Genomic DNA, 12,528 nt, shown 5'->3' on the forward strand with positions numbered 1-12,528 from the left:
GTATAAAGCTTTGTGCTTTTGCCTCAGAAGCTGATGTGTAACACATCCCAGTGATCAGACCTGCATTTTCTTGGAATGACAGGAATGCAGGGCATAAATTCCTGACCAGAGTTGATAAGCTTGTCCTTGGGTCTTCCATAGTGTGAAAAAAGGAACCTGACTCTTCCCTTGTTTAATGTAGATAAGTGTTTTGCCTTGCAAGGGAAGGGCCTCCAGGGCCAACAAGGCAGTTGAGAATCTGCAGGCTTGTGTAAGCCCCAGGACTGTTTAAGGGGATGGATGGAAACAGCAGTATCCCTGTAGATCAGAAACAAACTTTACCCTGAAAAAAGTACACAAAGCTGCTATATAACTGCTTTCTCTTACAGAAAGGATTTACTCCGCTACATGTGGCTGCAAAATATGGGAAAATTGAGGTAGCCAACCTCCTGCTTCAGAAGAATGCATCTCCTGATGCTTCTGGAAAGGTAGGACAGAAGAAATCACTGCCACTTGCCCAGGAAATATCTAAAAGCACATAGTATTTTAATAATATCCCCCTACCTACTTACATCGGCCCGCGTTTAACAGGAGTAAGTTTCATGTAGTATTCCAGTCCCTGTTGAGGGTGCCAAAGTGACTTTTATTGTCATTAATGGGCAACAAAATGATGTGCTCTCTATTCCCACCCAGGGGGATGGAGACAAACCATTCCCCTACGTTCCTGCCCAGACTACTTAGAGTTCTTATCAGAGTACTTGGCTCTGCTTCCCCAGGGCTCATGACAGGGGGCAAAGGCCAACAGGACCTCAAGCTTTTTAAACTAGTCCATCCTGGATTTTTACAGATCCAAGGGACAGTTTACTTATCCACTGCAGTAAAAGAAAAACATCGCCAAGGGTGTGACCTCCTTACCCACTCTGTCCTGGGGACAGCACAGATATGTTCTCCTCTGTTCATCTTCCCTGGGGGAAGTGAAGGGGGCTTTCACAGCTCAGTAAGGATGTTCAAATTTCTGTTTCATTTTTTTGCAAAGTTATCAAAGACTCTGGATACAGGACTGAATAACAAAAGTGTTTTTTCACCCTATCTACTCCAATTTTCCAAACTCACGAGTTTTCCCTGGAGAGGGTCTGTAACAGCACTTGTTTGTTCTGCATGTGTTTTTAGAGCGGTTTAACACCACTGCATGTAGCTGCACACTACGATAATCAAAAAGTGGCACTCCTCCTGTTGGACCAGGGAGCTTCACCTCACGCCTCTGCCAAGGTACAAGTACTGGCCACTCTGGGGGAACAATACCTGGGCTTTCTGTGTCACTTTATTCCCTATCTACCTCTGTTCTTTCTAGGCTGTGTATGCTTGCAGTTACAGGAGGCTCAGTGACCTTGTTTATTAATGTCTCACAACCACAGAAAGCTGTTTAGAATAATTCTGCAGGTGAATGAAATAGCAGTAAAAAAAGCAAATAGAGATGTAGAAACACTTAAAATCTCTAGATTCAGTGCCATTCACACTCAGCCAATACTGAGCCTTGCTTTGTTCAGTCTCTTCATAACTTCTCCAAGCCAGCCAAATTTATATCATTGCATCTTAACATCTGTGCAGGACAAGCTTGGGATAAATGCCAGCTACACGCCCTTCTGAGGTGTGATAAGTTTCTCAGCACAACATATGTAATTATTAATGTGCTTCACAATACCACCCCAGTGTAAATGGACTGGCAAGAAAATAAAACTAGTCACAGTCCTGCTTTGATTGTAATTTCCTGTAGGCAAGACAACACCTACTATAAGGTTTCAGAGAATTTGAAAGAATAAATATTTAAGTTTTTTCTAGTTCTGCATAGAAGAAAGAATTTAGACAAGCCTAAAGTGTCTACGTCTTTTGTGGATCCCAGTTTTAAGTATGGGATTGATATATAGTATAATCAATCAAAGTATAATCGATAGTTGAACAACAACAGTAGGTAAAGCAGGGTGGAAGCATAAATAGGTTCAAGCAGGGTAAGTGCAGTGCAAATACCTCATCTGAAACAACCCAGACACTTTCTTTAAACCACTGCCAAAAAATACTGTGGAAAAAGCAGAGCTAGTAGAAAAAAGGCAGTTTCATAGCTAGATGGACAGCTCTCCTTGATTGCCATCCTCTCACACACGGCTGAGTACAGCCACAGCAGAGAGACCTTCTGCATGGCTGAAGAAGAGGATGGAGTCTGTCACACATGGTAGGTCCCAGAGTTTGTAATGCAAAGAGAGGAAAGTTAAATAAACATGGATAGCCAGCAGCAACTTCACAGTTTAAAATCAATACTGTCCATAGTGGCAATCTGCCAAAGCAGTGCCCCCAGGAGGGGAACTGGAGTGATCTCTGATCTTTCACTACTGCAAGACAGCACTCTGGAATACCACCCTGGGGAAGAAAGGGCCTTCTGAAGAGGATGAGAAGGCACTGACCCAGTTTTCACTGAAGGAAACTTCAGCAGAAGCTGTGCATCCTGTAGGGGTAGGGATTGCAGCAGCCGCTGCCGAGGGCTTGGGAAGTCCAAACCAAGGTGGGAGCACTATACATTGTGGTATAATATTGCACAAACTCATGTGTCAGGTCACCTTAGCTTCCCCATCTATAACAGGACAGTTTTGCAGCTGCCACTTCAGGCCTTCAAGTGCCAGCTGTAAGTGTGCCTAAAAAGAAAGCATTTGTTAGTGTTCTGCAGCAAGTGAGCCACAGCAACACTGAGCAGAGCGTCAATACTAAATAAAATTAATGTTAACATGTTTGTTGCTTTAGGCACCCACAACGCAGTCATGCGAAAAATGATGTTGGTAACAGCAGATGATTTTCCATTTCTTTTGTAAATGAGGTCTAGTAAATAAATGTGTTATGTCATATCTCATCACTGGCTTCAAAGTTAAGTTTCGTCAGCAGTTGCCTTTCTTGTGACACCGCTGTCTTTAACACTGATCTTAAGAGTAGCTCATTAACCTCACCCAGCAACACTTGCCTTGAAGAGTGATCAGTGACAGGGAACTGGCCGTGTCAAAGTACAGTGCTGTGATACAAACAGTTATTCTCATGAACCATTCTTCTCTTTTATAGGCAAAACTTAGGCTTGTGGCTAATTTCGCATGGGGCTTATACCTATTTTTTAACCATTTTCCCTTTTCCTCTCTTTTCCCTGGCAACCAGAATAACCCAATACCCTTCCTTCTGAACTTCTCTGTTCCTTTATCTATGCAAAGTGACAGAGCACTGCCCTTATGGAGAGAAGATGCAGACTGGGACTGAGCTGAATTTCAGCTTTTAGTTTTCAGCTCTCTTTTTTCTTCTCTTGGCAACCTGCTGCTTTCCATTCCACTGAAAGCAATCTATGCCCATTTCTGAGGAAAAGGCTTGGAAATTGCATTTGTTATTTTATGTAATGTGAGCTCCATTTAAAATACACAGTTTAGCATATACTCAGGATTTAACATGTAGCGTTTAGGATTTATTAGGTGGTCATGTGGCAGTGGCTATTTTACGTGACAGAATCATGCAGGAAGTCTAAGGGAGAGGCTTGTGTTTGTTTTACCTGAAGCATGTTATCTTCAAAGTGAAGATTTGGTGGCCATATACTCCCCTTATTGACTGTGGTGCTCTGTTTTATGAGTGTCCTTTTCAAATGTCTTAGTACTAAGGTCTGAACTGAGTTTGAATTGACTTTTGAAGGTTACAGAACCTTTTCCACGTTAAATTAGTGCTGTGCATCTCTTGGCTGCCAGGTTGCTATTAAAGCTCTCTTGTAATCAGTTGTGTGCCCCTGTGTATTTATTCCTCACCCCTACCTGCACTGCCCTGCATCTGCTGGGACCTGCCTTCCCATTTAGTCCATTCCTGCTGCCCTGTGGGTGCAGGGAGGAGCCAAGCCAGGTGAATGCTTTGTGCCTTTTGATAGATTTATTGGGCTGTGTAATCTGAGATGCACATGGTACTTATGATACTGCACAGAAGAGTTTGTGCAGCTTGGGTCTCATCCCCCCTGACCTTCTCCCATAGTCACATGCAAATGTGTGCACATTTGCCATTTACTTGATAATGAGTGCTAATACATTTCTGAAAGAGAGAAAGCTCTTGATTAAACAGTCATCAAAATCTGCACCAAAAGCTGGTCATACCTCAATCAGTGCTTTGGTATTGGCATGCTAATCAGTTATTCTTTATATCCATTTATCTGTTTTCTGCCATGCAACAGATATACTGCACTTTTATTTTTAGTAGAGGGCTCACTGGGTACACATATTGGAACGAATAAAAAAATAAAGAATGCATGACTCTAAAGTCATGTTCTTTAATTTTCCCTTGATCTGAACAAAACCAGGTTGTCAGTAAGGTTTAGGTTAAATGCTACAAGAAAGACCATATTTCATGTACATAATGCTTTCATTCAAACTGAGAAGTGGGGGGAAAATCAAACAATAACAGCTGTTCTGAGTTATGAACACACATCCTGCTCTTTTTTATGTACTTTTAAGGAAAAGTGGCAAATGTCTGTGCAATGAAACTCAAACTCCTGTTGTTATAGATTGTCCTCTTCTGAACAGATATTTTTGAATGTTTATTTCAGAATCCTTCTCTTTGTAGCAGTTCTTGCAAAAAAGATTGCTTAGAGGTCTGACACATTCATTTGTACAACTAGTTAATGTTGTATTTGAGCACGTTTGACAGAATTTTTGGAACTAATGACATACTTATTCATAGAGTTGGGTAGGTGATTTATCACGGTGTTTAATGAGTGGTTTGCCATGGAGTGCTTTCTGTTGACAGAATGGCTACACGCCACTGCACATAGCTGCCAAGAAAAACCAGATGGACATAGCCACCACACTGCTGGAATATGGTGCTGATCCCAACGCTGTCACCAGACAGGGCATCGCCCCTGTGCACCTCGCCTCCCAGGACGGCCACGTGGACATGGTGTCCTTGCTCCTTTCTAGAAATGCTAATGTAAATCTCAGCAACAAGGTGAGTGTTCCCCCTCACCTGGGGGGGGGGGGGGCAATGAACAAGCATGGTGAGGAGAACAAGCATGGTGAGGAGAAGGATGGGGGCCTGCAATTAGATTCCACCCACTGTGGTTCTGCACATGTTGAAAGCCACTGCAGGGGTCTGAATGCACATCATCATTTCTTCTAGCCAAGAGAGCAGCGTGCCATGTCACATTAAATGAACTGTGTTTTGTAGTACCCAAGTTTCAGTGATAGCACATGCTGCAGTGGAACTTCCTAATCCATCTCCCTTCCTTCCACGTTATGCTAGTCTGCCAAAACATGCCCAGAGAGAAAACATCTTCCGCCCCACGGTGGTTACTGGGCCTGTTATTTATGAGCCTCTAGGTATATGCCTGCCCATTTAATGGCAGCATTTGTCAGTTGTTACATGTGTAATTGTAACACTTGTCATATTTTCATAACTTTTTGTATTTGTAACATTTTTAACGCTATAATATCTTGTAGCAAATAAGTGACATATACCAACAAATGGTAACAATTATTGCCATCTAATGGTAACAGATACCTTGTTAAGGGAAGCTGACTTTTTAAAATGGGATAATAACAGCAAGTTTGAGATTTTGTTCATTAATATCAGTGATTCTCCCTCCCCAGAGGGTGTTGCTTAGAGCGCAGTGACTTTTGGTGTAATTTCTCCTGGGGGCAGGAAAGGAAAGTTAATAGATTTTAGTTTCTGTAGCTATGAATTTATAGGCTATTAAGTCTGCTCTATAGCAATGTTTCTAGCAAATGTGCAGCCTTAATTCTTTAAATGCTCCACTAGACATCATTATTTGATATTGTCAAGTGAAGTTTCAGTAGGGATTTATGTGGCTAGAGCAGAGAGGCAATAGAAAAATTTTTCATGGAAAATGTTTCCCGTTCTCAGCAGGTAGAAAGATTCAGTGTCCTCTGAGGTAGTGGTTGGTGCTGCACAGGACTGCTGTGTTCTCCTGCCCCTGACTTTACAATTTGGTTACTTTAGGGTCCTCGTTGAGAAAGCTTCTCTTGCAGATGTGGTTGGTTTGTTTTTTTTCTCAAGTCTCAATCAAGTGTGTGGGGTCGTGCAGTGCAGGATGGACTTTGTTATCACCCCAGGGAACTTGGCCATGTGCATATTCTGCATCCCATTGGCTATCATCGGTTTGCTGCTGAGACTAATACAGAGAGCATGATTGAAGCTGCTGGGCACTTTGATTCAGTCCCACCAGAGGTTAATTACCTGCAACATCCTTCAATCTGTTACTGTTCAGTTGTAATCTCTAGTTTCTCATTATACTGATAACGCCACCTTTTGAAAATAGTTCATCTTGTACTCTCTCAGGAATGCATGCTTCCTCAGAGCTCAGCACCTACATTTTAAGCCAAATGTTTATAGCACAGACTTTTGAGTTTTGCAATGGAAATAAAAAGAGCATTTATTTCTTGAGTATCCACAGAATGGTTGGGAGCTGCATACCCAGAGCTCCAGTGTGGGCACTGTGCACTTATTGAATGTTTTTAGAAGGTTTGGCCCACAATATCCAGGCTCCATTAGGTAATTTATAGTTGGTTACTGTTATATATTTGTGCGATGACCCACCTAAGGTGTGCTGTTACCAGGATTGCATATTTGAGGAAAGTACAATGGGACACTCAGAATAACTGCCTTTGGTAGGGAATGCACTGTGGACATGGATTTGGGTTCAAGGGTAAGAAACTTAGCCAGTGTTTCTGCCTGATGTGCCAACTGCTGCCACCTGCTCTTCTGTACTTGACGCTAAAGGCAGTAGGAACAGGAGGAGAGAAAACAAACTGAGATTTACAAGTAAAGGATATTCTTTCTCATTCCTAAAAACATCTTCTCGGCAGATGCTCTCTTCCACCTGTTTTATCTGAGGCCTTTTATGTGACAGAAAGTTTTCCGAGGTTTTAAGGGTATTTAGATCTCAAGTTTTAGATAAGAAAAATAATAAGGTATAGAAAAATAAGTGTCAGTACGTGTGAACTAGCAAGTCTGTATCCTCCCTGAGCAGAGAGAAATAGACCTGATCTCAGAGAAATGCAGTTTTATCTTTTGTGTTTATGTCTGAAAATGATCAAGTAAAGGAGTAAGGATAAATCAAGTAAAGGTAAGGATAAATCTGAGTGAATGTAAATTCTAGAAAACTTGCAGAAGTGTAAACAATGATGCAATATTGATTATAAAGTCTCATTCTAAGGAAGTGAATTAGGAGCTAAAAAATTACTATGTGACTTTTTCTTAAAGTGCTCCAATTTGCTATCCCACACACAACACTGCTTGAACAAATGTTCATTGTGTAAAACAAACATCATCTTCCTGGCTTTTGAGTTGTGCTTCCTTGCAGATCGACAGTGTGGTTAGGAAGCACCTTACACAGTGAGAGTGGAATGTATAACTTCTTTAAATTCAGTAGGATGTTTTGAGTCTCACTGATACCTGAATTTGCACTTTAGTATTCATGTGCCTCCTCTGAAGATTTGTTGCTTCTAATTTATAGAGTGGACTGACGCCACTCCACCTGGCTGCTCAAGAGGACAGGGTCAATGTAGCAGAGGTTCTTGTCAACCAAGGAGCTGCTGCTGATTCACAGACAAAGGTACAAACTCTGCTGTCAGCATGAAATATTTCCTTTCAGGGAAGCATGAGCCTGGAGACTGGACTGGTAATTGATTTCAGGGTGAAACTAAAATCACAGCAGAGAAACATTCCTTGTAATAAATGATTGTAGAATACATTCTGAAAACTGAAGAGGTGTAAATCTAAATGTTTAATGTTAAGTTCAGTCTTTGAGTAGTAAGCTTATTTCTTGCCAAATATTTAGATCAATATAGATTTAGATTGTGTCCTACTGTTGTGCTTCACTGAAGGTAAGTGGGATTGCTCTGGTTTTTTTTGGTTAAGGAAACTTTTACAAAATCTTGAGCTCTCTCTATAGAGTCATATAATCTTGTACCATAAGCATAATCTCATCGGCTTTTGGTATTTTTTACATGTTTCACGTTCCTTCCATCCAGCTGATGGTAGAAACAAAACACAGGAGAACCCTTACTTAAAACATCTACTTACAGCAAGAGAAACTATGTCAATGCAATGTAGACATTCCATGCTATTAAGGTTTAAATACTTTTCCTCATGACTTAAGAGACTTCATGAAACTTTAAGAAACTTCATGAAACTTTATGGAAGTAGTTTCCCCTGAGCTGATGCTAAACAGCCATCCATAGACATGATTCTGCAAGTAAAGCTATTGTTCATTTTTAGAGATCATCCCCTTTTCCTACAGCTTGGCTCAGCATCCATGGCTGGGTACCTCTGAATTTCTAAGCTGCTTTGTTTTGCAAAGCATAGCAGTGAGGGAACTATTTCATCATACTGGTACATTCTAGGGAACTGGCTTTTGCTGTTGTCCCAAGTTCAGACTGGGCCATTGTTCTCCTGTTGGTAAACAGGGAACTGTTAGGTTGTCAGTAATTTTGCTCTACTCTACCTTCAAAAAAATGTTAGAGGTGAAACATTTAACTCTTCAGGGCAAATCTGAAATTCTTTATCACTGTTATTTAATATGAAATACATATATGCAACTGTGGTCTGTTTCAAATTTAGTTGCCTAAAAATAGTTTTACCTAAAGTTAATATTTAGACTCCTAAATAAGATACGTGGATTTCCAAGGTGCTTGGGGATGGCTTTTGAGATCCTCAGGGATGACACCTCCCACTTCACTGTATTGCTTTTTAAGATCGATGGCCTGGAGTAAATTCAAGAGCCTTTGTAGAAATGGCTTTATGCTCACTAATGGTGTACAGTGCTCAGAATTTAATGATAATGATCTCAGTGTTGATTATACTTACATTCCTTGTGCATTGTCTAGATCTTGGGGTCATTCCTTTAGCTGGGCAAGAAATTAGTTGAGATCAAATACTTCAACCGTAGCCGATCAAATCAGCTAAATGAACCAAGTCCCTCAAGCTGACCTGCACCCTTTGTGCAGAGCAGTAGCTTTCACAGCTCTCTGCTAGGTGTATGCCATAAGTTGAGTGCTGTGCTTGCATCCCAGAAATGTCCAGGTGTTTCAGACTGTCCAGCAGTGTTATCATTCTATCATCACACTGACAGCTCAGAAAGGGCTGAGTCCATCATCATGTCTGGCTGCAGCTCAGCTGATTATAATCTGTGGCAGAGGAAAAAGTCATTGTCATGGGATTTTTCTACAGTATAATTCCAACTGTACCAGCTACTATTTCAATAATATTATCCTGACATAAAACTGAAATGGTTCTGCTGAAATCCCAGGAGCTTCTCCAGCCTTTTACTTTTGTAACATATCCTCAGCCTGTATTTTAAAGATGAATCAGTCGGGGTTCTTATCAGCCAGGTCACCCAGCAGCACACGAGATCTGCCCTGGTTCATTCTGTGCACAGTTTCCTCAGATGCATGTGGTTGCCTTCCTGGAGATAGTTTCTACCTGGTTTTGGTTTCTGTAGCAAGACATTGCAGAACCTGTTCTTTTAACTGGTCAAAGCTGAACCACCTCATAGCCCATAAATTTGTCAGGGTGTTTGCCTTTCTCCCTCTCTGCAGCACTGTTCTCTGCCCCACAAATAGTAAGCAGTCTAAGGAGGCATTTACATTTGACAGGTGCAGGCAGTCACGTGTTCCCTTTGCCTGCTCTCCAGTGTCCAAATAAGATCCCATTCTGGACTGCAGTGGCCTTTTAGTCACATTAGCATGGTGGAAACCTCTGAGATACTGTCACAGCTGAGAGGCAGGGTGTGTTTCGTGGGTCTCAGGGCTGGCCTGGCGCAGTTGCAGAAGCTCTGTACTGAACTTTATGCCTGGCAGGGTGGGATGAGATGAAGCAGGCACACAGCAGAGACACAGAAAAGAGGCTTTAGTTTATCATTCAGAGATCTTCTCTATATGGAGCTGATTTTCTTAATTGCATCTCTGAAAATTGAACTAGTCACTAGGCGTAGCAGGGGGGAAAACGCAGTCATATTTGACTGTGTGCAGCATGAATCCTGTCCATCAGTAATAGTCATATAATTTTAAAGAAGTCAACAGTAAATCCCTTGTTGTTCATCCTCATTCCTCAGTTATATATGTAACTGGTGTGAGTTAAGAATAGTTTCCCAGTACACATTTGCCTCCATGGGACTGCTCTGTAGTTGTCAGGAAGTGGGGCAGGGACTCATAAGTCAGGCAAAGTCAAGTTGTATTTAAGCAGGACTCCTTTGGCATGTAAGAAATGATCTGTCTGGGAAAACATGCATTATTAATCCTGTAGGCTTCTGTGGTGAGGAACACCCACACCAGCTTGTCCTCCTGCCCACCATACTCATTTTGAGTTTTTAAGGAAAGAACTGACAAGCTCTGAACTTCTACAATAAAGGAAAAATGTTATGTTGTAAGAACTACCATGCCTTGACCTCATGCTCTGTGCAGGTGAAGTTCAGATGATTGGCTTGTACAATAGCAGCTCCGTAGTTACAAGCTCTCTTGTTTAGATGGATTAACTGTTCCATGGGAATAAAAGGTCTCTGTGTGCTGCCTCTAAAACCAGAGGCATTGGGGGACAAGATAAGCAACAGCTGAGTTGGCTCCAGAAGCACTGTTGCTATGCTTGCATGTTTGCATGATACTGTCCAGCATGTCCAGTTCAGATTCATTCCTTTGGACATACAGAAGCAGAGATGTGTCATCCGTGCCTTAAAAGTCAGTGAAGCTGCACAGTTCAGAGTGACATTATACTGGGGATCTCTGCTACCAGCAGTGTCACCACTAGCCTGTCTTCTTCCCTCCATTTCACATCTATGTGCTTTTCTTACCTCAATTATTGTGGTCTAGATGACTATTCAGTGGTCTTTGTTGTTATTGTTGTTGCTTTTTTCTTTGTTTAGTTTCTCTCCTTATCATATTTCTCATTTCCCCAGGATAAGTAAACACAGGTTTAATGTCACTCCAGCACAGTATCTGTCAATAGGGGGAGAACACTTCATATCATTCAACTTCATATCAGCAGGTCATTGAACTCCTGAGTAGGGACCAATGAGCTATCATCTTCCTGCTCTGGTACATGTTCTTTAGTCATCATTTATATATAACTTACACTCCCATGAAAACATCTAGAGTTTGCAGTTCTGACACATGGGAGTTCTTACCCCTGCTCAGATTCTGAGGGCTGCACACACTGTTGGAGTTCTTCAGGTGGTTAAAGGAGAAGATGGGTCAGAAACACATTTCGTACCTTGAAGCAGCAGCGGGGAAGAAAAAAACTCCAGTATTACAGAAAATTACTTGTACAGGGGGTTACTCTGTATGATTAAGATCAATTCTGGCTGTAAAACTTATGAGCATTTTCAGAATTGCCCTTAGACTTGAACAATTGCAACTGTGGTTCTCTCTTGGGGCGGTTTCCCTCCCAAGAAATTTTTTTCCTGAGCTTTGTTGTAGAAAAGGTCATGAAAAGAAGAATAGCTGCTGGTTTTGAAGTCCATTTATTAATGGTGTTATGGGATCCTTCTGGTTCTGCTGCATCAATTAACTAAATAGCCTCAAATCCCAGAGCTGCAGGAGTCTAAGTCAATGCTGAAAAGTAAACAACACTGCTTTAGCAAGCCAGAACTAGTGCTTTGAGAGAACATAAGGCTGCTCCAACCATTTGAAAATGAGATTTTGTTATGCAGTTTTATGTGACGCCTGCTCCTACAGTTTTAAGCTCAGCCATGTTAGACTGAGCTCCAGTTGATAACCCACAGAAAATACCTTATCTTAACATGCAAGAGTGGTAGAAATGTAGCAACATTAAAATACACTTCAGATGGTGAAGTTTCAGAGCTGCTTAAAAACCCTTCACATTTAGAAAGCTTTAAAAATTCAATTTAGTGATCACAGAAGGCTTAAAATGTTAGTGTCCTGCAGCAAAGGCTTTTAACTATTCTGACATTACGTTTATGTGTCTGATTTAAAGTATGTTAAAGAGTTTTTGATGCTGAAAATGTGTTATACAACATCATTCTTAACACAAGGAATGCTCGTCCCTACACAATAATATTGGGAGTTAAAAACCAATCTGAAGCCAGGGCTGCAAGCAGATATTCCTTCTCTGGTGGTCATATTGAGTGTAAAAGCTGCACTGGTACATGTGATGTTGCTTTTGTTTCAGGGCTTTTGTGCTGGCAGTTGGCACGAGTAAATATTGTTTCATGGCTCAGCAGGTCTCCACATGTCATTTTTCAGCTGTTTATCCCACTGGATAATGTAATTGTAGGATACAGCATTACCATGATGGACTGGCAAAGGAAGACTGGTGGGAGAAAAGTGTTGGTTCAGTCAAGGATGAAGAGCAGGATCTGGAGCTTTGATTTCAGTCATTTTAGTGAAACAGTTGCTGCACTTGGTGTTGGGCCTGCCCAGGGGGAATTGATGGTCTCACAGTCCCTGGCTGATGACTGTCTGGAAAACAAATCCAGTATTAAACTGTCTTTTGTTCTTAAAACTCTGGTTTTGGTAGGAGATA

General features: G+C 41.4%; 1 protein-coding gene across 23 annotated transcripts in view; it reads left to right on the forward strand.

The window, feature by feature from the left end:
* The window catches only part of ANK3 (ankyrin 3), a 205,785-nt gene that overhangs the window by 101,208 nt on the left and 92,049 nt on the right, over nucleotides 1–12,528 (forward strand). For all 23 annotated transcript variants that reach the window (XM_039382705.1, XM_039382698.1, XM_039382696.1 and 20 more), the window contains 4 exons: nucleotides 369–467; nucleotides 1,150–1,248; nucleotides 4,783–4,980; nucleotides 7,508–7,606. In XM_039382705.1, the coding sequence (XP_039238639.1) occupies nucleotides 369–467; nucleotides 1,150–1,248; nucleotides 4,783–4,980; nucleotides 7,508–7,606 (495 nt within the window). The remainder of the gene's footprint in view (nucleotides 1–368; nucleotides 468–1,149; nucleotides 1,249–4,782; nucleotides 4,981–7,507; nucleotides 7,607–12,528) is intronic.

The sequence above is a fragment of the Pipra filicauda genome, unplaced genomic scaffold (assembly GCF_003945595.2).
Source record: "Pipra filicauda isolate LSUMZ 115617 unplaced genomic scaffold, ASM394559v2 scaffold111_size4109106_pilon, whole genome shotgun sequence".
In the NCBI taxonomy this organism is placed as follows: Eukaryota; Metazoa; Chordata; class Aves; order Passeriformes; family Pipridae; genus Pipra; species Pipra filicauda.